This window comes from Cydia strobilella, chromosome 5, assembly GCF_947568885.1.
Source record: "Cydia strobilella chromosome 5, ilCydStro3.1, whole genome shotgun sequence".
NCBI classification, from domain to species: Eukaryota; Metazoa; Arthropoda; class Insecta; order Lepidoptera; family Tortricidae; genus Cydia; species Cydia strobilella.
The window spans coordinates 6,339,371-6,360,842 of record NC_086045.1 but is presented as its reverse complement, the minus strand read 5'-3'; the positions used below and the strand labels follow the sequence as shown (position 1 = coordinate 6,360,842).

Here is a 21,472-nt window from a genome sequence, read left to right as displayed (position 1 = left end):
ACGTACCATTGCGGAGCGAGTTAAGGAACATATCGCAGCTGTCAAGAACCGTCAGGTGAACAAGTCTGCTGTTGCTGAGCATTTACTAGAGTCAGGGCCAAACCACTGGATTGAGCTTCACAACCCTAGAATACTTTCTACAGATCGTGGGTTTTATAGTAGAAAAATCCGTGAAGCCATTGAAATCAAGAAACATAGAAATTTCAATCGAGACGAAGGTTTTAAGATCTCATCCACATGGAACCCAGTCATTAGTAAGTGTAAGCGAAACCAAATATCGAAAGTTGAAAAATCGAATATTGTGAGTGTTGTGTGTCGACCCGGTAACATCCCTAGTGCGCAAAACGTTCAAGTTAATAAACAAGACCAAGTGCGGGTAGTTCGAAAAACTCGCGCGCCTAGAAGATGTTGATGTCAACTTTAGCCAGTCTTCTCCGAGACCACGGGGACAACGCCGTCCTCGAAACGTCGGAGGTGGGTTTAATACTTATTTTACGCGATTAAGTCCCGTCGTTGTAAATAATAATCAAGATCACGTGACAGCTTGGAGCGTTTTTGCGCTATATTTAAACACTAAACTAATTAAGTCGATTTTTTTATTAAAACATGAATAAAAATTATTTGTCAACATCCCTATTTACAAAACTACACAAATTATTTCCCCTGATGTACTGCAATTGTAATTGATGGTGGGTTCCTTCTACTTCGAGTGGTTAGGCAATCAAAGGAAAAAAAAATCTCCTAAGGCTCTCAAAATTTATGCACATTTCCAGGGATGGAGCAAACTCTGATTACACGCATTTAGGACCAAACGAAAGTATTAAAACGTTTTCCAGCTTGCTGGAATCTAATTTGGAAATAAACGGTTTTTTATATTCCTTTTCCCTTTAACTATGCGATTTAGCACTCAAAGAAGCAAACTGCATAAATGATTTTCCATTACAACATTTAGCATAACCATAGCAATACATATATCGCCCAAACATTAACTATACTTATACTATGTACATTAAGTGCCAGTTGCACCATCCGCACTTGACAGACTGATCAACGTCACCCGGCGCGCCGCGGCGGTTTACTATAAAACATTCCATACAATAAAACTTAGCGAACTCTTTAACGATTATGTAAACAGTTTGGTGCAACAGACCCTAAGTGTACATAACTGCACGCACAGCTTAGGTATTTGTATATACCCACTTACCCTGTCTAGGGTACCATAAATGAATTCAGCTTCAGCACCCCCGATTTATACGAAATTACCAAACCCGGCCTAGCAGCTTTACTGATGTAGATAATCAAGAGAAAAATGAGAGCCCTAAATAAACCTTCAAGAGCGGATATCTCAAAAACTATACAAGATATCGAAAAACTTGACTGAATAAAACTTGTAACAAATTAAATCTCTTTTCATTTTGTATAAGTGGCCAAGTCGCTGAGACGCATAGTAAAGTTTCCGAGATATAATCGAAAAACCGAAAAATGGAACCTTCAAACCTCCCTCTCCCCCCCCAGCACCAGGATTACGGCCGGGGCCTTTTGATATGTTCATCTCCTAACTAGTCCAAACAAAGCTACGAAGTTAAAAATTGAGTTCCTAGCATTTCCCTCTATACCTTCTTATTGCTTGGCCTAATAGTAAATACCCATAACACAAGGCTTATTGAGCTCACTGTGGGAACACGTTGATCTGTGTAAAACTTTCTTATAATGTAGTATCTAATGTTGAGCTTGTCTCCCGTTTCACATCTCTATTTTAATAGGATCTGTTTTATTATAATTCACAACGACGCGAAGGGACTTAATCGCGTAAAATTTGGAGGTAAATTTTATTTAAAACTTAATTTTACGCGATTAAGTCCCGTCGTTGTGAATAATAATGAGTAAAAATCGTGAGGGTTTAAATCAGGATCTGTTTTATCCTAAATTTCCCTATTTTATGTAAACAATATTATATGGAAGGAACACCTGTTTCTATAATTCAATTATTAGGACATTTTCTGTTAGAATAACTATTAACTATGCTATCAATACAAAAATAAAGATTACAAATATTTTTTGCCTATAAATATTTAAAAAAGGGACAATACAAGGTATTATAGTTTTCATTCTTTCTAATATAACTTTTTCCTATTTATGTTCCTATAAAAAAATTGTGCAGGCTAAGTGTCCAGTCTTGCTATCTTCAAAATAGAGTCCTATTTTGTTTTAATGGCTAATTACAGAACGTGTAAACTAAAAGTAAAAAAAAAATTGTTTATTAAAATGTTTTTTAAATATTATAACAATTTACGTATTTTAATTGGCACATTTTTTGCAAAGGTGAAATAGTAGATTGTAAATAAAAAAACTTAATTTAAATCTATTTATATCACGAATTATGATTACAAGTTTTTTTTTTTCTTACTTTTTTGTCACATGCAGAATCCTCATGCTAGTCATGCTCGTTCAAAACTTTTACAAGTTCACCAACTTATTCAACATTTTATACACAAACTTTACACTACATTTATTCTTATTTATTACACTAAAATACGCAATCAATTTAAAATTTTCACACAAAACACTTGTTTTTGGAGTCGCGAAACTTTTAGTGAAAAGCTCTTGGGTATGGAAGTTATTAGGTGCGTAACAGACGTTCGCGAACTGAGGCAGCGAGACCTACGCAGAACGAGCGGGCTTTGAACAACGCATGCGTCAACTTTGAGCCACTTCATATTATGTTCGCGAGTATATTTTTAATTGCCTGTGTTAAAAACAGTGTGGAGGAAATTCCTCTTATCAATTCAAAAGTGGAAAAATTACTGCCTTGGGTGAGATTTGAACTAACGGCATCTGGATCGATACTCCAGCGTTCTGCCAACTGAGCCATCCAGACCTCATCCATAGTCACACTTAACTCCTACAATAAGTCGATGAAATATAAAACAACGCTAGGTCGGCCCAGAGCTATCAAATTTTATTATGGTTTTAATTTTAATTTTTAATTTTAATTTATTTATTTGGGAAACATACAGCACATAATAATACAATAAGGTAAAAGATATAGTAAGAACATAGGCCAAAAGAGTTTCCACTTATAGTTAATACAAAATTCCTTTGCTCCGAAAAAAAGTACAATAATTAGGTATTTTGAATTTAAAGTTGAATTTAACAATAACATTGAGTAATATTCCACGAGCACGATTAAAAATATAACAAGCATAATTTAGAATTTGGAAAATAACAAGCACAATTTTCAATTTAGAATTTGAAATCAAATAGGTACAATTACAATAACAATCATAACAATACAACACAAGATTACAATTTTATTACTAGCTACGAGTTAACGAAATTTGCCATTTTTTATATTTTTTTATTTTGTTTGATGACAGAAACAAATCTATTACACCTATGCTGGAACAAATCAAATCAATCAGTTTTTTTTCTTTGCATCTTAACTAATCTAATTACGTAATATGACCGCTATTCCCAAGACACATAGTCACTTTTTGTTTAAAAAGTGTCAAATATCACCAGTACTTCGAACAACTATATTTGACACCCGTTTTGCATGTCAACTCTGGTTGCCACCCGTAGGTCTTAGGTGTTAGCCTCACGAACAGTAAAGTGAAACGGATGAAAGGCAGGCATAGTACATTATTGTCGAGGCTCGGAAGTAGCTACTTTTTTTTTTTTTTTTTTTTATGAAATAGGAGGCAAACGAGCAGACGGATCACCTGATGGAAAGCGATTACCGCCGCCCATGGACACCCGCAACACCAGAGGGGTTGTAAGTGCGTTGCCGGCCTTTAAGATGGGAATACGCTCTTTTCTTGAAGGTTTGAAGGTCATATCGGTCCGGAAATACCGCAGGCGACAGTTCATTCCACAGTTTAGCTGTGCGAGTACTTGCTGGCTGAGGATTCGTATTCGATTCGGATTCGAGTCGAAGCCAGCAAGTAACCTTCCAGCCGAAAAATGGCACAATAAATACAAATATAATATAAATAATTTACAGAAGCAACGTTCTTATGTATATATTTTTACAGAAAAAAGTAAAAAGATTTGCTTTGCCGCCTTTTTATTTTTAACCGACTTCAAGATTTCAAAGGAGGAGGTTCTCAATTCAGTTGTATGTTTTTTTTAACCGACTTCAAGATTTCGAAGGTTCTCATTATTATTTTTTTTTTTTAATGTTTGTTACTCCATAATTCCGTCATTTCTGGACCGATTTTAAAAAATCTTTTTTTTATTGTAAGTATATACATACAGATTCTGATGATGGGATCCATGGGGAATCGAGGGAACTCCTCAAATGTTAAAGGCATACATATAGTGATTTTAGTATTTTCATCAACAAATCAAGCACATACATTTAAAAATGATGAAGTGGAAACTGCTGATAATGATCAGAATGGAACTCTTCAATGACACATAGTTCACGTTTCGCGATTTGTTCTCTTCCTTATGGACCCAGACCTAAACTTGGACCCGGACTCGGACCCGGACCCGGGTCTGGACGTGGACCCCAACTCGGACCCGGACCCGGACCGAACTCTGACCCAAACTTGGACCCGGACAGCCGGACACGGACCCAGACTCTGATCCGGACCCAGACCCGGACCCGGAAATGCTGCTAGAAAAGTGGGTTAGGTGGGTGGTTGGGTTTTGAACTGCGATTCTCACAGAACAGAACTGCTATCAGAAAAGTAGGTTAGGTAAGAGCTGTGACCCTTACAGAAACAAAATGCTATCAGAAAAGTAGGTTAGGTTAGGTTAGAACTGCGACCCTTACAAAAACGAAATGCTACTAGAAAAGTGAGTGGTTTTACCTCCTTTTCTACATAATTAGGCAAAAGATGCTGTCTTTTTCATTTCATTGTCTGGAACTTAAGAGTGCACCATCAACAATAAGTGAACTTTCAGCGGCCCCCATTGAAGTCGGTTTTTTTTTCTTAAAAATTATTTAAATTAAAAATAGAAACACAATAAACACACATCTATTCACACAACACACACACACACACACACAATACACTTCTATTTTTAATTTAAATAATTTTTAAGTCGCGGTCCCAACATTATAATAATAAGTACTGATCATCTGTTTGGCTGTTTAGTGGACCCATGCCTTCATTTGATATGGCCACTTCAACTTTTAAAAAGTTTGAAACTCCACAAATAAAATACATGGTGTTCACGAGTAACCCGAAAGATTATAACAGTAGTGTATTCCTGATTCTTGATCATATTTAAAATGTCCTGTAAACTTTTCTGTAATTCGCTTAGTTTTAGAGTTAATACCAAAAAAAAACCATGTGTTTATTGTTACATAGTGAAAAACGCCTATTTGATGGCGATGTTGCCACTACGGGACGTAGTCTAATAGTTATTTACGATACAAGTGCGAAAAAGAGGAAATTCGAAACGAGTGGCGATAAATTAAAACAGGACCGCAGGGAGTGTCTTAAAACGACACGAGTTGCGAATTACCTATTCGCACGTGTATCGTACAATGTTTTACAGTACATAAGGCCCTTTAAACTTTCGGTATATGCACGAAAAGTACTCTTTACGCACTAGTGCGAGAAAGTAACTCCATATGTACTGTAAAATATCCTTATTGATAGATATCAAAAAGTAACAAGTAACATTTTGCAAAAACTAGGTTTTACGAAAAAAAAAGTAAAAATGACATTTACTTTTTTGTACAAATACATTCAAAGAATCGAAAGAACAAAACGAATTTTTTTGTTTGTAACTCATGTTACATTTTTCTCCTTCTTTAGCTTGTCTACATATGTAACATCGTGTCTATATATGTTACAAAATAATTTAATTTATCTATAGTTCAATAAATTGTATCTTAAATAAATAATGAATTAAATATGAATTAAATAATTTCCTACGCTTCCTTGGGTACTACATGTTTATAATGATAATTATCTGCGATAGGTACTCACAAACCAAATATTAAGTGACCACATTAACCTCCAACACAAACGTGCCATCTCTCGTTATCATGCCCACCGTGAGGGACAGTGCGCACTATCTCATGAACGTTAATATGTTCAGCCCTCGACTGTTGTCCTAAGCGAACTTTGATAGGACCATCAGGGAAGAATCGGCTCGAGAAAGTTACCTCGCCTTCTCCACAAAACAGCTCAACAGAGCTCGCATCCACAAAGATTCTCCATTTCAACTGCCCTGAAGGTTTCCATTCTGTGCGACGAACACCGTCGGTGCCTCCACGATCCAGCGTCACCTGGCCCTTGGCTGCATCGTAAGATAGGGTCACTCGCACAGATCCGGACTCAATGTATAAATAAAGGTTATTGGAAGCATCAGCACGAACATTAATTTCTCCGGCTTTGTTTCGTAGAGTAAATATTCTTGAGCTTCCCCTGTGCTCTCTTCCGGGGGTGAAACTGCGCCCTTGAGCTCTAGACATTTCTTCTACTGGCTTCTGAATAATAGTTCCATCTGAAGACAGCTTCAATTCTCTAGGTAAGGTCATGAGACCAGTAAAACCATCGTAGCGTTCCGGGTAATTTTGGTCCCACATATCAAACCAAGCAATCACAATTCTACGACCATGGTTGTCCAGTACAGTCTGAGTTGCGTACACATCATGACCGTGATCGAGTTCCTTGAATTCGGATGTAGGAGTAAATTTAAGAGTCGAGTAATCAAAATCACCAACTATATAACCAGTTTGGTACAAGTTCTTGTATTTATCCCCCTGAGCCGCAACACCTTGTGGTGAAAACAGAAGTACATATTTTCCGTCGAGCTCGAAGAAATCAGGGCATTCCCACATGTAGCCAAGGGTGCCGGTAGATTGGTCGAGAACAGACACTTCGTTCCAATTTATCTTATCAGTGGAAGAGTATAGAAGAATGCGACCTAAGCTGTCGTTATTGTAGGAATTTCCCAAGACCATGTAGTACGTATCTTCGTGTTTCCAAACTTTGGGATCACGGAAATTTGGCTGGCGGTCGTCACCAGGAATGATCGGGTTACTTGCGTATTTAGTAACAGTGACTCCATCTGTACTCGTTGCGTAAGCTTGCCGATTGGCATGGTCAGGCGTTTGTCCTTCAAAGTTTACATTTCCGGTGTAGAATATGTGCATAGTATCATTTTCAACTAGCGCACTTCCAGAAAATACTCCACCTGCGTCGTACCACTGGTCAGGGTACATGGCAATGGGGAGGTGTTCCCAACTGACGAGGTCGGGGCTCTTGGCATGACCCCAGTGCACGAGCGTGGACGTCAAGCTGCTGTTAGGGTTGTGCTGGTAAAAGAGATGGTACTCGTTGTTGTAGACACAAAATCCATTGGGATCGTTCATCCACCCGTAGGGCGGAGCCAGGTGGTAACGTGGGTAGTACCTGTCTTTAACTTCTTGTCCATGAGCTCCAATATTATATACAAGTGAAATAAATGTAAATTTTAAAAACGTGTCCATCATGTTGTTTAAGCGCAGGCGACCAGCGCCTAAATTAAACTCAGATTACAATGATGCGCTTCCGCCGTCTCGGCGATTATATAGTTGTTTTGTCGTGTCTGATTGTTATCTAGTTACATATAGGTGCGCTTTAGTTATTTCCTTTGGTTGTATATTTCAAAGGTTCTACAAACATTACTGAATATACTATTGTTTGTAATTCACACTGTTTAACCAAACATAATTTACCTAACGTATGCGGAGTGAAATCTGTACAAAGTTTTGAACATGTAAAAAGTAAATTAAACTGAAATTATATGCAACTGCCAATTTAAAGTCTGTGTTTGCCTAAAAGTTATTATTTTCCATAATGTCAATATCAAGACAGAAAAATGAGGAGGAGGAGAAGCGGTCGTCCGCTTTTCTCTTTTTTTCTCTCCAAAAGTTTTCGTCAACATTTTGAACATTCGTTTGGCTGATGATCACTGCCGTTTACATATTATTCCTACCGAAAATTTTAAGTTAAAGGGCTACCAAAAATTGATATTTTTTTATCGGTCCTTACTTTAATTTTATTTAGAATAAAGTTAACGAAGGGATGCCCAACGAAAAATATTTTCCATGTAAATTCCAGAGAGGAAAATAGGAACTACGTTTGCACGGAGGAGCCTTGGACTGCTCAATTCTAATCCAACTGTATGACATTTCACTATGTACCTTTCTTTATTTGATCTGTTTGTTAGTTCCGTCAGTACAATCGATTACGACTTCAAAGAAATTACTTGTAAGCGAGAGTTTCACGTTAAACTGATTTTACACAATCGCACTACGTAGGTGTGTTATTACTGTTATTCTCAATACGCTTTTGTAATGCGTAATTGTTCGCAAAGTTGTGATTTCCGTTACATTTTCCTCGTCACGACAAATTTCCCACAGTTTAGAGATTAGATTATAATGGGAAATCCGTAACATGAGTTTCTTACCTCATCTGTTATTTAATTCAGAGCATGATTAAGACTGGATCGACCGTCCAGTGGCGCCCTCATTAGCGGATTTTTTTTCTCTAATAAGCCAATTATTTACTGCATAGATCACTATATTAATATTGTTGTCCTACTAATTCCCCAACTGTTGGTCTTTGTCAAATAGTTTTATTTTCCTTTTTGTTTGTTTTATCAACTAAACGGCAAATGCTGGCCACATTTTTCCGTTTAGGTGATAAAGTAGATATACCAAAAATTGGGGAATAAGTAGGACAACAATTAATTTATACAGAAATTTATGGTTCATTAGAAAACACAAACTTTTACTGAGTGAGGGGAAAAAGCAGTTGATATTGTTCAAATATTGAAATATACCTGCAATGATTAAGACGATAATGGACGACTGTATTTTTATGTGAAACGTGAGTGAAAGGTAAATTGCGGTTTACGATTTATGACGTATTAAAAAAAACTACTTATTAGATCTGGTTCAAACCAATTTTCGGTGGAAGTTTGCATGGTAATGTACATCATATATTTTTTTTAGTTTTATCATTCTCTTATTTTAGAAGTTAGAGGGTTGGGGGGGGGGACACATTTTACCACTTTGGAAGTGTCTCTCGCGCAAACTGTTCAGTTTAGAAAAAAATGATATTAGAAACCTCAATATCATTATGGAAGACCTATCCATAGATACCCCACACGTATGGGTTTGATGAAGAAAAAAAATTTTTGATTTTCATTTCTAACCCCCAAAATTTATTGTTTTTTTTTCTATTTTTGAGTGAAAATCTTAATGCGGTTTACAGAATACATCTACTTACCAAGTTTCAAGAGTATAGTTCTTATAGTTTCGGAAAAAAGTTGCTGTGACATATGGACAGACAGACAGATATGACGAATCCACAAGGGTTCCGTTTTTTGCCATTTGGCTACGGAACCCTAAAAACCGCATCAGAATCCGTTGCGTAGTAATACATACATACATCCAGATAGCAGGAAGCGACTTTGTTTTATACTATGTATGACATCAAATTGCGTAAATAGTTATTTTTTGTACAAGGGGGCAAAGTTGATGTTGTTTAACCGCTCGCTCGTGCTAATATTGATACCAGCAAGCGAAATATTCGAAAAGTGGAATCTTCAGCGTTGTGACGGTTTCAAAGCACGAGGGTAAAACAAAATTTTGCCACCGAGTGAAACACTAAATTATTCTCCACACCAACCCGAATAAAATAGGTATTAACCGTAAGATATCAAACAAAATCAAATCCAAATTAACGTTATTCAAAATCATCATAGTTTTTTATAATGTTAATAATATTCAGAGGAAAATGCGAACAACGTTTGTATGGTGAAGTGGTCACGTGACATTTGTCCTCTTTCCTCTTAACTTCACAAAAATCAATGCAAGATTATTATTTGCATTGAAGAAAAAAATGGTTAAAACCATTATTTTTGGATTTCATTAATAGTTTGACACGAATACAAATAAAAGGAGGTTGCCGTTCAGTGGCAGATTTACCACTAGGCTGAGTAGGCTGACGCCTAGGGCGATTGCCGTTCCATCTATGTAAACCGGCTGGTACGCGTACAGAACGGACTGTAATATGACGGAAGTAAAGGACATATTATGATTAACTAAATTAAATAAATTGCCATAACATTTTAACAACACGAATATTTAATTTCATACTCTAATAAAACTAAAGAAAAATAATGATATACTTAATTAAATATTTACAATTAAAGTGAAAGTCAAATTATCATTTTCAATGGGATGTTCAACAAAAAATTCATCTATCATACCGACGACAGATACATAGGCTCCAGAGACAAGCACAAAGATGGAGAAAACTCCAATGACAATGTTCTTGAAGATAATGTAGTTGAATCGGCCGGTGTCCCTGTCCCAGCGGTAGACGGTCTCGACGACGACGGGGAAGAGGAAACCCAGGGTGGAGAAGAAGATGGCACCTACGAAGCTGATCACCAACTCCAAATTCGGGAAGGCTGCGGCTACGCCAACTGTGAAATAAAGATATCAACCGTTTATTTGAGTCTTTGCTTATCTGGCTTGGTAAATATTATCTTTTCAAATAAATTTGTTAATTTTTTTGCACATACATCCCTTTTAGGGTTCCGTACCCAAAGGGTAAAAACGGGACCCTATTACTAAGACTTCGCTGTCCGTCCGTCTGTCACCAGGCTGTATTTCATGAACCGTGATAGCTAGACAGTTGAAATTTTCACAGATGATGTATTTCTATTGCCGCTATAAAAACAAATACTAAAAACAGAAAAAAAAAAATTAAGTGGGGCTCCCATACAACAAAGGTGTATTTTTTGCCGTTTTTTGCGTAATGGTACGGAACCCTTCGTGCGCGAGTCCGACTCGCACTTGACCAGTTTTTTCTTTATAGTAAAGTCGAAGGCAAAAATATCGATCCAGAAAAATGGCTCAAAAATATGTGAACACGACTTTATTGTGTAAGAGCGTACACATATTTTTGAAACAATGGGAATGTATATATATTTATGCCCTTGACTGTACCTACCTAACTTTGTTTCTGGCTTTTGTTGATCAAAGCAATATAAGTACATTAATTAATTTTGTCTCAAGCCGAAACTTCTGCGAACGATGCTAATTATTATTTCAAGTCCCACTTTAAATTTATTTCTAAGTTTCATAGTATCGTTTGCAGATGTTTTTGATTGATACCATAGAGTAACTTATACTAGAGCGGTACTGTCATAGTAAATTAACCCCAGTAAATTCACTGCCATCTGTCGACACACTTTAAAACTAAAAATGAAGATTTATAAAAATACGATAAAATGTATTTAAATATGGATAAATGATTTTTTTTATTTGCATTAATTGTTTTTATGATTTTGAACCATGTTCTTTCACTGATATGCGTTAAAATTGTTAAATAACAAACGAAACCGTCAACGCCATCTATACGATAGTAGGCCAAAGCTAGTAGCGCCCTCTGAACGAGAATCAAATTTTCTTGATTTTCGAGGCACGTTTTTTCCTTAGACTGTATCCATCTATTACGGAGTTATATCTATCTTTGTTATACAAAATTAATTCAGTATGGGATAGCCACTTTAGTTCTGTGGGGATAGCCACAGAACTAGTGCATCGTTTCTGGTGAATTACCAATGGGTCAGTCGTCTTAAGCCTAAAAAACCGGCCAAGTGCGAGTCGGACTCGCCCACCGAGGGTTCCGTACTTTTTAGTATTTGTTGTTATAGCGGCAACAGAAATACATCATCTGTGAAAATTTCAACTGTCTAGCTATCACGGTTCATGAGATACAGCCTGGTGACAGACGGACAGACGGACAGCGGAGTCTTAGTAATAGGGCCCCGTTTTTACCCTTTGGGTACGGAACCGCAAAAAACCCATAGGGGTCGGATCAAAAATAAGTAATTAAGTCTGACTCACGCTTGACTGCACATTTCTAATAGGTTTTCCTGTAATCTATAGGTAAAGATCTAAATAGTTTCGGAGATAAAGGGGGGGGGGGGGGGGGAATGGTCATTTTTTGCCTATTTTCTGGAATAACTTCTAAACTGTTTTAACTTGAAATTATAAAAAAAATATATTTAAGATTCCCACAATGAGCTCTTTCATTTGATATGTAACACGATAGTCTGAATAACTTATTTTATTATTCTCTCATTTACCCCCCAAAAGTGGCCTCCATGCTTAAAATTCATTTGTTTACGTTACATGTCCGTCTTTGGGTCACAGACTTACATATGTCTGCCAAATTTACAACTTAATTGGTCCAGTAGTTTCGATGAAAATAGGCTGTGACAGACGGACAGACAGACATACAGACAGACGCACGAGTGATCCTATAAGGGTTCCGTTTTTTCCTTTTAGGTACGGAACCCTAAAAAGGGGTCAACCTCGGAATGAGAGATATAAGCTGGAAACTCGTATACACCTTCATTTCATTTCTTTTATTTATTTATTTCATTTATTGCATAGTCATGATACATAAAATAAGGTGTTACAAATAAAGTTAGTAAATTCATGACACCCTGTTAGGGCACAACAACAGTGTTTAACTTACTATCTAATACCTATTAAAATGTCAGCTTTTCATCATTTAAAAATTCCTCAATTGAGTAATAGCATTTGTGAATTAACATGTCTTTTAATTTCGTTTTAAATAATTTGTCACTTGGTTCAAGTTTAATAGTGTCCGGAATTTCGTTATGACGTATTAAATGTTCTCTTAAAAATCGACGCATAGATCGTGTGCGAGTCAAGTTATTCAAGGTCAAATGTCATACAAATCGGTTTTTCACGGATATCAAAATTTTTATAGCTCCGATGTTATTTACATGTAGGAAAGAGTTGTAGAGCGTAGAATTTACGACAAATTAGGTATCAAATATTTTTTCATGAGATGAGACGTTTTCAAGATATAGGGCACAGAGAGCGTAGTGATCATGTGATATGGAACTCATGGCCGTTTAAGAAGCGTAACGCTCTTACGGTAGATGTCGCTAGGGGTGGCTCCCTGAAAGGCCCATATTTATGGGCCTCAGCAAAATATGCTGTGTTGGGTGGCGTCTTGGTAGCTCAGATGGAAGAGCACTGGGCTAGCGATCCAGTGGTCGTGGGTTCAAGTCCCACCCAAGACAGTACATTTTTCCACTTTTAGTTAATATGGGGCATTTTTCTATGAAAAGGGACCTTATTGTCGATGGCGCTTTACGCCGCACAGCATCGCGCGGCATTGTATTTATATCGGAGCATCGTTTAGGTCCCTTTTTATAGAAAATACCACATATAAGTAAATAAGTAAGTGAAAAATATTAGTAGAGACCTTCTACCTACTGGCTACTGGCGGTAGGAATTAGTAAGTCCTTGTACGCGTTTAGTATTTTTTAAGGTCGCTATGAAATGTTTGGAATTCTCGCCCCACTGGTATATTTGGGGCATTTTCTATGAAAAGGGACCTTATTGTCGATGGCGCTTACGCCGCACAGCGTCGCGCAGCATTGTATTTATATTGGAGCATCGTTAATAATGGCGTAAGCGCCATCGACAAGAAGGTCCCTCTTGGGGTGGTAAGGGTGGTACGGAGGGTTCTCGGGGGTGTAAAGCAGAAGACCGTGCGTTCAGTACATAGGTTTATTAACGGACTAACAAGCCATTACAATAATGCCGGCGCTAGAGGGCGCGCGGAGAGACCTAACCCTACCCTCCACCAATATACATACATAACACCTACCTGAAAGTAAAACTAAGAAGGTCCTGATGCTAACTTGAATGACATTGTCAAACTTGTTCGGTTGGTACTTTTTGAGCATTCTCGTTATTATTTCCATGGCCACGTAACACTGTAGAGGATACGTGAAGTATATTACTATGGCCATTAACAACTTTGCTACTTGCGCAAATCTGAAAAAAGGGGTAAGTACAATTCTACTAAGTTAAAAAAAAACGGAAAGAAAATCATGAGGAAAAACTAAAATATTACGTGCGAGATAAAAAAGACAAATACCTTAGGTAATACTTAAGGTGATTGATTTCGTAACAGTCACATTTTTTTTCAAGTGTACAGTTGTAAGTTTACTTTGGTTGATAGTTTATAATTTAGTATGTCAAACGTGGAGCATTTTTCTTAACAAAGGCTTATAAAAACATTAGTGGTAATGTAAAGGAGTCAAGATACTCCAAAATTAAGGCAAACGGCTGTCATCGATATTTTACGATCGGATGTTATACTATTCAAGAGCATAATGAATAAACAATTATCTCTCTCGGGTGAAAATTCAGAACAAGTATAATTCATAGAAAGAAACTTTGAAGTCGACAATGATTTCGAGGTTACCACCAATGCAATGGAATAATGAAAGGTACTTACATATCGCCATCAGGCAAATTCAACGTTATACTGCCTTTAACGTCGTCCCCGAATTGCACATATCCGAAAAATCCAAAAACAGTGAATAGAGAGATTACGACGGCCATGGAAATGTATAAAACGCTTGGACATCTGAGGAAATGCTGCGGTTTTTTCATTTCATTTTCTACAGGCATAACGACTCCAATTCCCTCCATAGCGAATACTACGGTGCTGCGGAAAAAAAAAATACCAACTATTTTACGAAATCGTAGATCACACCGTTGTCGAGAAGAGGAAAGAAGCCATTGTTGGCTAGTGTCCGATTAATTTATTACGGAGGCAGGACATTCCAGCGAAGTCAACATTTTTTTTTATTGGTGAAAAAAGAAAAAAATATCGCAATTATTAATAACTACATACAAGTTTATAGGTTCCTTATGATCAGTAGTATTACCCATGTCATGTCCCTCATAAGACTAACAGACAAAGCTAAAGTTAGCATACATACTATAAGATACCTTTTGTTTTATAGTTAATTATTGATCTAATTGTTATAGTTTTCATTATACATACGATCCGGGAATTATTAATTATTCATCCCGCTTTAGTTAATAAAGTTCAGTAGAACAATTGAAAATGAATCGTGTCATTTTCTATAACTAAAAAAGTATTCTCCCATTTCCGTTTTTCAATGAGCTATCATCATCTTCCTCGCGTTGTTCTGGCATTTTGCCACGCCTCATGGGAGCCTGGGGTCCGCTTGGCAACTAATCCCAAGAATTGACGTAGGCACTAGTTTTTTCGAAAGCAACTGCCATCTGACCTTCCAACCCAGAGGGGAAACTAGGCCTTGTTGGGATTAGTCCGGTTTCCTCGTGATGTTTTTCTTCACCGAAAAGCGACTGGTAAATATCAAATGAGCTGTATTTCAATGAGCTATAAGCTCAGGAAATACTTACTTATCAAAAAGACCTCTTGAGATAAAGCATGAATTTTAGACTCTTGAGTTTAAAAACTTACCTAAAAAAGAGGGGCCACGTCGAAACATTGGCAACCATCTCTCTGTCACTCACTGGAGGCAGGTCGGAGAACATGTAATACATGGTGATGCTGAACACAATGACCACGAGCACATTGGCCAGAGCCGAGAATGGGACTAAGTACTTGAGGTTCCTGATTTGACATATGAGTACTAGAGGTACGCAGATTATAATACAGTACATCTGGACGGAGAGTTGCCATTCCGGCTGAAGTACATCCAATACCTGAAATGATATTTTTTTACTTGTCGACTGAAATGGTTGAATTAAGATTTCGTATACCAAACTATAATTGGGTACTTTTCATATATGGACTCCCAACTCAACTATAATATTAATTTCGAAATGGTTTAGTCAACTATAATGAATTTGACCAATCACTTGGCGCCGCGGTCCAGTGGAAAAGACACCAACTATTTCATGAGTAATACCTATTCATATATTATGCACGCGTTGATGTATTTGGTACTACTACTGAGATACTTACCTAATTATTTAAATTATTTAGGTTTTACAGTAGAAAAAGTATTGTTTTAGATGACTCGTAGAAAATGAAGATCGATGAAAAGAATATGTACGGTATTCCTCATATATTCGTTTTGCATTAGTGCTACATGATAGTACTTACTTAAATTCAATTCAATAAATGTATGTTTCTATCATATAACTTAATAACAAAATTAAGGTAACATTTCTCTTTTACGGGCGTATTCGAAATTTAGTTATTCGATCTTTTTCTGATATGTCAGTGATCTGTAATGCTAGTGTCAAACGTGATATTTTTGGTTAAAGAAATGTCACTTTTGACACTGACAGACCAGTATCATATCGGAAAGAGATCGAATAACTAAAATTCTAATACGCCTGTTAATAAGTTTATTATTCATTTTGTTATTTAATTTTATCCTATTATTAACTTGATTATTGCTATTAGGATAAAAATAATCACGAAGTAAAAGAAATGCACGATGACGTTCTCGAAAAAAATATTTTAAAAATCCATATAAATGTTTGAGGCCTCTACTGAGAATTATTTGATTTATGATACACCATTGAATTTTTATTACTAACGTACGTACCGGCACAGGGAACCAGTATTTTGCACCATAAGTTGCTGCTGTTTTGGCATCAAACCATAGAAGCGGAGCGTGAATCTCGCGACCTAAACGCGTAAGCGCCATGAATTTTACGGCGCTTACGACATCTTACGACGTTTTTCGCGTGGTACAGGTTGTGATTGCGACAATTTCATTGTTTGGTATGTCGCCTCTATAGTACTCGTAATAATAATTCAATGTGATACACCCGCACTATTAACATGTCCATTATTATGCTTCATTGAGGGATGCAATATGACAGAACACTGATTTAAACTTTCACGATTTTTACTCATTGTTATTCACAACGACCGGTGACATCCCTAGTTCAAGTTAATAAACAAGACCAAGTGCGGGTAGTTCGAAAAACTCGCGCGCCTAGAAGATTGATGTCAACTTTGGCCAGTCTTCTCCGAGGCCACTGGGACAACGCCGTCCTCGAAACGTCGGACGTAAATTTAAAACTTATTTTACGCGATTAAGCCGTCGTTATGAATAATAATGTGCAATATGACAGATTCGGGAAATATGTATTTATATTTACGAGTATAAACTCCTACCTCTTTAAAAGACGAAGCGATGAAAACCACATAAACACATAAAGTACTTGCGTAAGTCAGCATCATTGCGAAGTCAACTAGTGCCCTGAAAGTAAAAGTAAATAATATTACGCTAGGGAAATAGTGATATATACCTATGCAGATGTGTCCGTGATATATGTCTGGCGGACACCTCGATGATCAAGATTAGTAAACCCAGTTATCCGGCAATAAAAATGAATAGGGGTTCAACTGGTCATTCTAAGCACAAGTTAAAGATCTGCGCTTACATTAAGCCACTGCCTTCTCTTTATAAATGGCTAAACATCACCAGATAACGGTAAAATTTTCTTTGATTTTATTATTTTAGTGTAGATTTCTACGACATACTTTTAAGCACATCAAAATATATGCAGATTTGCTTTCAGTAATCCAAATTTCCCACTAATACGGCTCTCTTGTCTCGGCGTTAGTATCTGATTAGCGAGATTGTACTGTATATGTTAACGGCAATAGTCAAAATGTCAAACAACAAACGTAAAGAACGCACTTATGCGGCAGAAGGAGATGGATGTATGGATGTTTGCATCATGTGTTGCCTGCAAAATAAAACCTCAGTTGCGCTCGCAATAAATTTCCACAATTTTTTGTATATAGGCATGGACCAATTGGACCCATTGGACCCGGGTATGTCCTTAAACTACGTCCAAAAGAGAGGTATGGGCACTGTGAATGACATCTCACTTTGTGTGGTAGGGCACAGGACGGCGGATGTCATTCCAGATCTAGAGCAGAGCCCAACTGGGGAGGTACCTTAGAGAAAACCGCAGCCAAATAACACTAGACCCTACTAATAGTGTTGTGTTCCTGCCGGTGAGTAAGGTTGCCAGAGCTCGAGGGAGAGGAGTGTTAGGGTCGACAACGCGCATGTAACTCCTCTGGAGTTGCAGGCGTACATAGGCTACGGAGGCTGCTTAACATCAGGCGGGCCGTATGCTTGTTTGCCACCGACGTAGTATATAAAAAAAAAAAAATGATATAGGTAATTGTCACCCGTGTCACCGTAAAATTGTAAACATTGTTAGATTATAATCTATCTCGCGAGATTGTAAACTGTCGAAAGATTGTGAATCGTAAGATACTGCTTACAATTTAACGCATTATTTTTCAGCATATTATAATCTATCGATGTGAAACCGTTAATTTGTGTAATGACATGCGAAGGAACGCACCTTGAGCGCTGATTGGTTAAAGGACGTGCTCCTCGCGTCCCCATATTTGTCGTGTATGTTGTCGAATGTAGATAAACAAACAGTGTTTTGGTGATTCTAAATGATTACGTGTTGAAAATAATGAAATCGCTGTGCGAGCTTAAATGTATCTGTGATTAACCAAAGTGCAGTTTAAATGATTTATTTATTTATTTAGTCGTATGGCATTTTTTACAAAATAGGCAATTACAAAATACGATTTTACAGTTTTATCGCGAAATGATAAAACGGGTCGAAAAGAATACAAAACGAAAAAGTTATAGGTCAACATTTAAGCAATTGAGCCACGCTGCTGCATCAGGTGTGTGTTGCAGCAGGTCTTCTCTAGCTGTAGTCAGTGTATGAGTGCAGAGGGCAGCGTGCAATTATATGTTGTATGGTTTGGATGTCCTCGCCGCATTCGCACAAGGCTGAATCCTTCCATCCCCACTTGTTTAAGAAGTAATTGCAGCGACCGTGGCCCGTTCTGAGTCTGTTAAGGCGGCACCATAGTTTTCGGGAAAGATCGAACTCCGCATGACAGGGTAATGAGGCAGTGGACTCAATCTTAGCAGCTTTTTTTTAGCAGGTGCGGCGGGGCTATATGGCATAGTGTTATATGCAACCAGTGTGTAGGAGTGCACTTGATGGTACCCGAGATACATCGCATCGCATCGTGTCGTTCAGCTTGGTATCAACCTTCGCCTCGTGTGCGCTTTCTAACCAGACGGGTGAGACGGGTGCACAGTATTCTGCTACTGAATATACCAAAGCTAAACCAGTGGAACGCAAGCAATCGGCAGATGCTCCCCAGGAGGTACCACAAAGTACGAACATAACCTAAATTATATTTTGCATAATTTTAATATTTTTATGGCTGTTTACCTATAGTTCTCAAAATATAATTGATTGATCATAATACTTAATCTTTACGAATACATAAGGACATAACATAAAAAGACGAAATAAGCTATGTACCTGCCACATCCAATATAACTTATGTGCCTAAATACTGACCTGATAAAGTTGCCCCATGACCGTAGTTTCTTAGGTCCATATGTAAAAGCTGCTCCACACGTTTCGGCAAAACTCATAGACGGCACTTTGGCATCCACGCATACTTGTCGCGATGTTGTAACCTACATAATATTAATATAAGAAGATGTAAATAGGCGTAACATTTTATTTACCTATTTGTATATATAGGTATAACTTTATTTGAAGTATATTTTTATGTAGGTAGAGCGTATGTACGATTAGAACGGAACACATCAACGACACCTATTTCACGTGCGGCGATATTTGTCTTCATGGTTAAGTTTGTTCAGCAACATTTTTGAGCATTTCTGAGCATTTTTAAGAACAATGAATGAATAACTTACCAATATAGCTACCGTGTGTGTGCAGAGATATCCTGCCAACAAAGTGCCTATAGTTCCTGCAACCAGTCCTGCATTTTTGAAGGCTGCCGGCATCGCGAGTATGCCAGAGCCAATGCACGCTTTCAGCAAATGAAGTATTGACCCGGTTGTACTGAAATAAGAAATAGCCACTTAACGTTAACGTAATCAAAATATTCAAAAAATTTAAAATAAAAACGTCTCTAGACAGCTGCTTCTTAGTTTTGCGGTTAAGTCAAAAAATATATATAAGGCACATACCTATCGTACAAAGGTAACTGAAGATCAAAAAACATTTATTCAGACTATCTATATTCAATATGACATTAATAGTTATGTCTTACTTTCCGATCGTTAAGTATTTAGGGATATTACGTAGCTTGTCAGATTTAGCAAATCTATGACTTCTAGTATCCGATTTATATAGATCCGTGAAAAAAATAACTTAGTTATATGCCAAAGTTTCAGATAAAAAAACACAAATATTTATGTTTTAACGGCCTCCTCGCCTAGTCGGTAGTGACCCTGCCTACAAAGCAGAAGGTCCCGGGTTCGAATCCCGGTGAGGGCATATATTTGTGTGTTTATCACAATTATTTATTCCTGAGTTATGGATGTTTTCCACATGTTTTCTAGGTATATAAGTATTAATGTATACCTATATATTATATATGTATAATCGTTGTTTAGTGCCCAACAACACAAGCCTTATTGAGCTTACTGTGGGACTAGGTCGATCTGAGTAACATTGTCCTATAATATAATATTTATTTATTTATCTACTTAGACCGGTACATTCAATATTTCATTAATGGTCACTTACGAATTAGGATGTTGGAGATGTCTATGCTCGAACGGGTTATATGGCTTCTCATTATTTTCGTCATACGAAGCTATACTCAAGGTTGATTGGAATCCTGGGTTACTTGTTAAATCAGCTCTGGAAACAAAAAATGTCTCACTTTCCTCCTCTTCTCACATGTTTTTTCTGAATTTAGATGCCAAAATTACCTATAAATTGACTCCAGTTTGTCATTTGTAACAAATGTATGATCTATTGGTGCATTCCACGAGAATGTCCCTTACGAAACGCCGTTCTTCTAATAGTTCTGAAAAGGCTGAGAAAATGATATTGGGTCTGGTAATATTTCATGACTTTGTTAACAAATTGGTATATTCTCGAGCATTACGGATTTGATTGAATTAGCTGCCATACAAGGCAAAAACATTTCGTAAGGGACATTCTCGTATTAAGGGTTAAAATTTCTTGGCAAAATAAAGAAATAATTTTAATTTAGCCGATACTTACGTCGATTTGAAGTTATTAACTTCTTTATCCATATCGAGCACTTAAACCTGTAATAATGTTTTTTTTTTTTTTTTAATTTATAATAATAATAATAAATATTGGGAGACACCTTACACAGATCGACCTAGCCCCAAACTAAGCATAGCTTGTACTATGGGTACTAGGCGACGATATACATACTTATAGAGATAATAATATACTTATACACATAGATAACCACCCATGACTCAGGAACAAATATCTGTGTTCATCACACAAATAAATGCCCTTACCAGATTTTCAATAATTAAATTTGATATTGTCTAAAATGAAGAAATTCCTGTTTTGTTTCTGTTACAATGACGTGAACAAAACTATGAGCATTTTGGAGAAAGATACCGCTTTTAAGTGAAGGTTATTTATATTATACCTGTTGTGTTGTTACCCGGGTCTAAGTCCAGGTCCAGGACCATGTCCTGATCCGGGTCCGTGTCCGGGTCCAAGTTTGGGCCCAAGTTCGGTCCGGGTCCGAGTTCGAGTCGGGGTCCGGGGCTGGTT

The 21,472-nt window shown here is 37.2% G+C and overlaps 2 protein-coding genes and 1 non-coding gene across 3 annotated transcripts; 1 reads left to right on the top strand and 2 right to left on the bottom strand.

The window, feature by feature from the left end:
• Nucleotides 1-5,171: 5,171 nt before the first annotated feature.
• Nucleotides 5,172-7,490, bottom strand: LOC134741375 (sucrose-6-phosphate hydrolase-like). Its single transcript, XM_063674136.1, has one exon. The coding sequence runs from the start codon at nucleotides 7,457-7,459 to the stop codon at nucleotides 5,972-5,974; it is 1,488 nt and encodes a 495-aa protein (XP_063530206.1). The 5' UTR covers nucleotides 7,460-7,490; the 3' UTR covers nucleotides 5,172-5,971.
• A 2,660-nt stretch (nucleotides 7,491-10,150) lies between these two features.
• LOC134741750 (proton-coupled amino acid transporter-like protein CG1139) lies at nucleotides 10,151-20,967 on the bottom strand. The gene is made up of 9 exons (XM_063674643.1): nucleotides 20,936-20,967; nucleotides 20,450-20,566; nucleotides 19,609-19,759; nucleotides 19,244-19,365; nucleotides 16,998-17,082; nucleotides 15,321-15,565; nucleotides 14,319-14,531; nucleotides 13,683-13,852; nucleotides 10,151-10,446 (listed from the first exon to the last, which is right to left on the bottom strand). Exons 1-9 carry the CDS (start codon nucleotides 20,965-20,967, stop codon nucleotides 10,151-10,153), a joined length of 1,431 nt encoding a protein of 476 aa, XP_063530713.1.
• Trnaa-agc (transfer RNA alanine (anticodon AGC)) lies at nucleotides 13,017-13,089 on the top strand. The gene has a single exon. It is a non-coding gene; the product is annotated as a tRNA-Ala (tRNA).
• Nucleotides 20,968-21,472: the final 505 nt, after the last annotated feature.

Coding starts and splice junctions, on each gene's coding strand:
- LOC134741375 (XM_063674136.1), bottom strand. CDS start 7,459: ATGATGGACACGTTTTTAAAATTTACATTTATTTCACTTGTATATAAT.
- LOC134741750 (XM_063674643.1), bottom strand. CDS start 20,967: ATGGATAAAGAAGTTAATAACTTCAAATCGAC. Junction 17,083..19,243: donor TCATGGGGCAACTTTATCAG/GTCAGTATTTAG, acceptor TTTTACTTTCAG/GGCACTAGTTGACTTCGCAA. Junction 15,566..16,997: donor TCGCTTCGTCTTTTAAAGAG/GTAGGAGTTTAT, acceptor ATATCATTTCAG/GTATTGGATGTACTTCAGCC.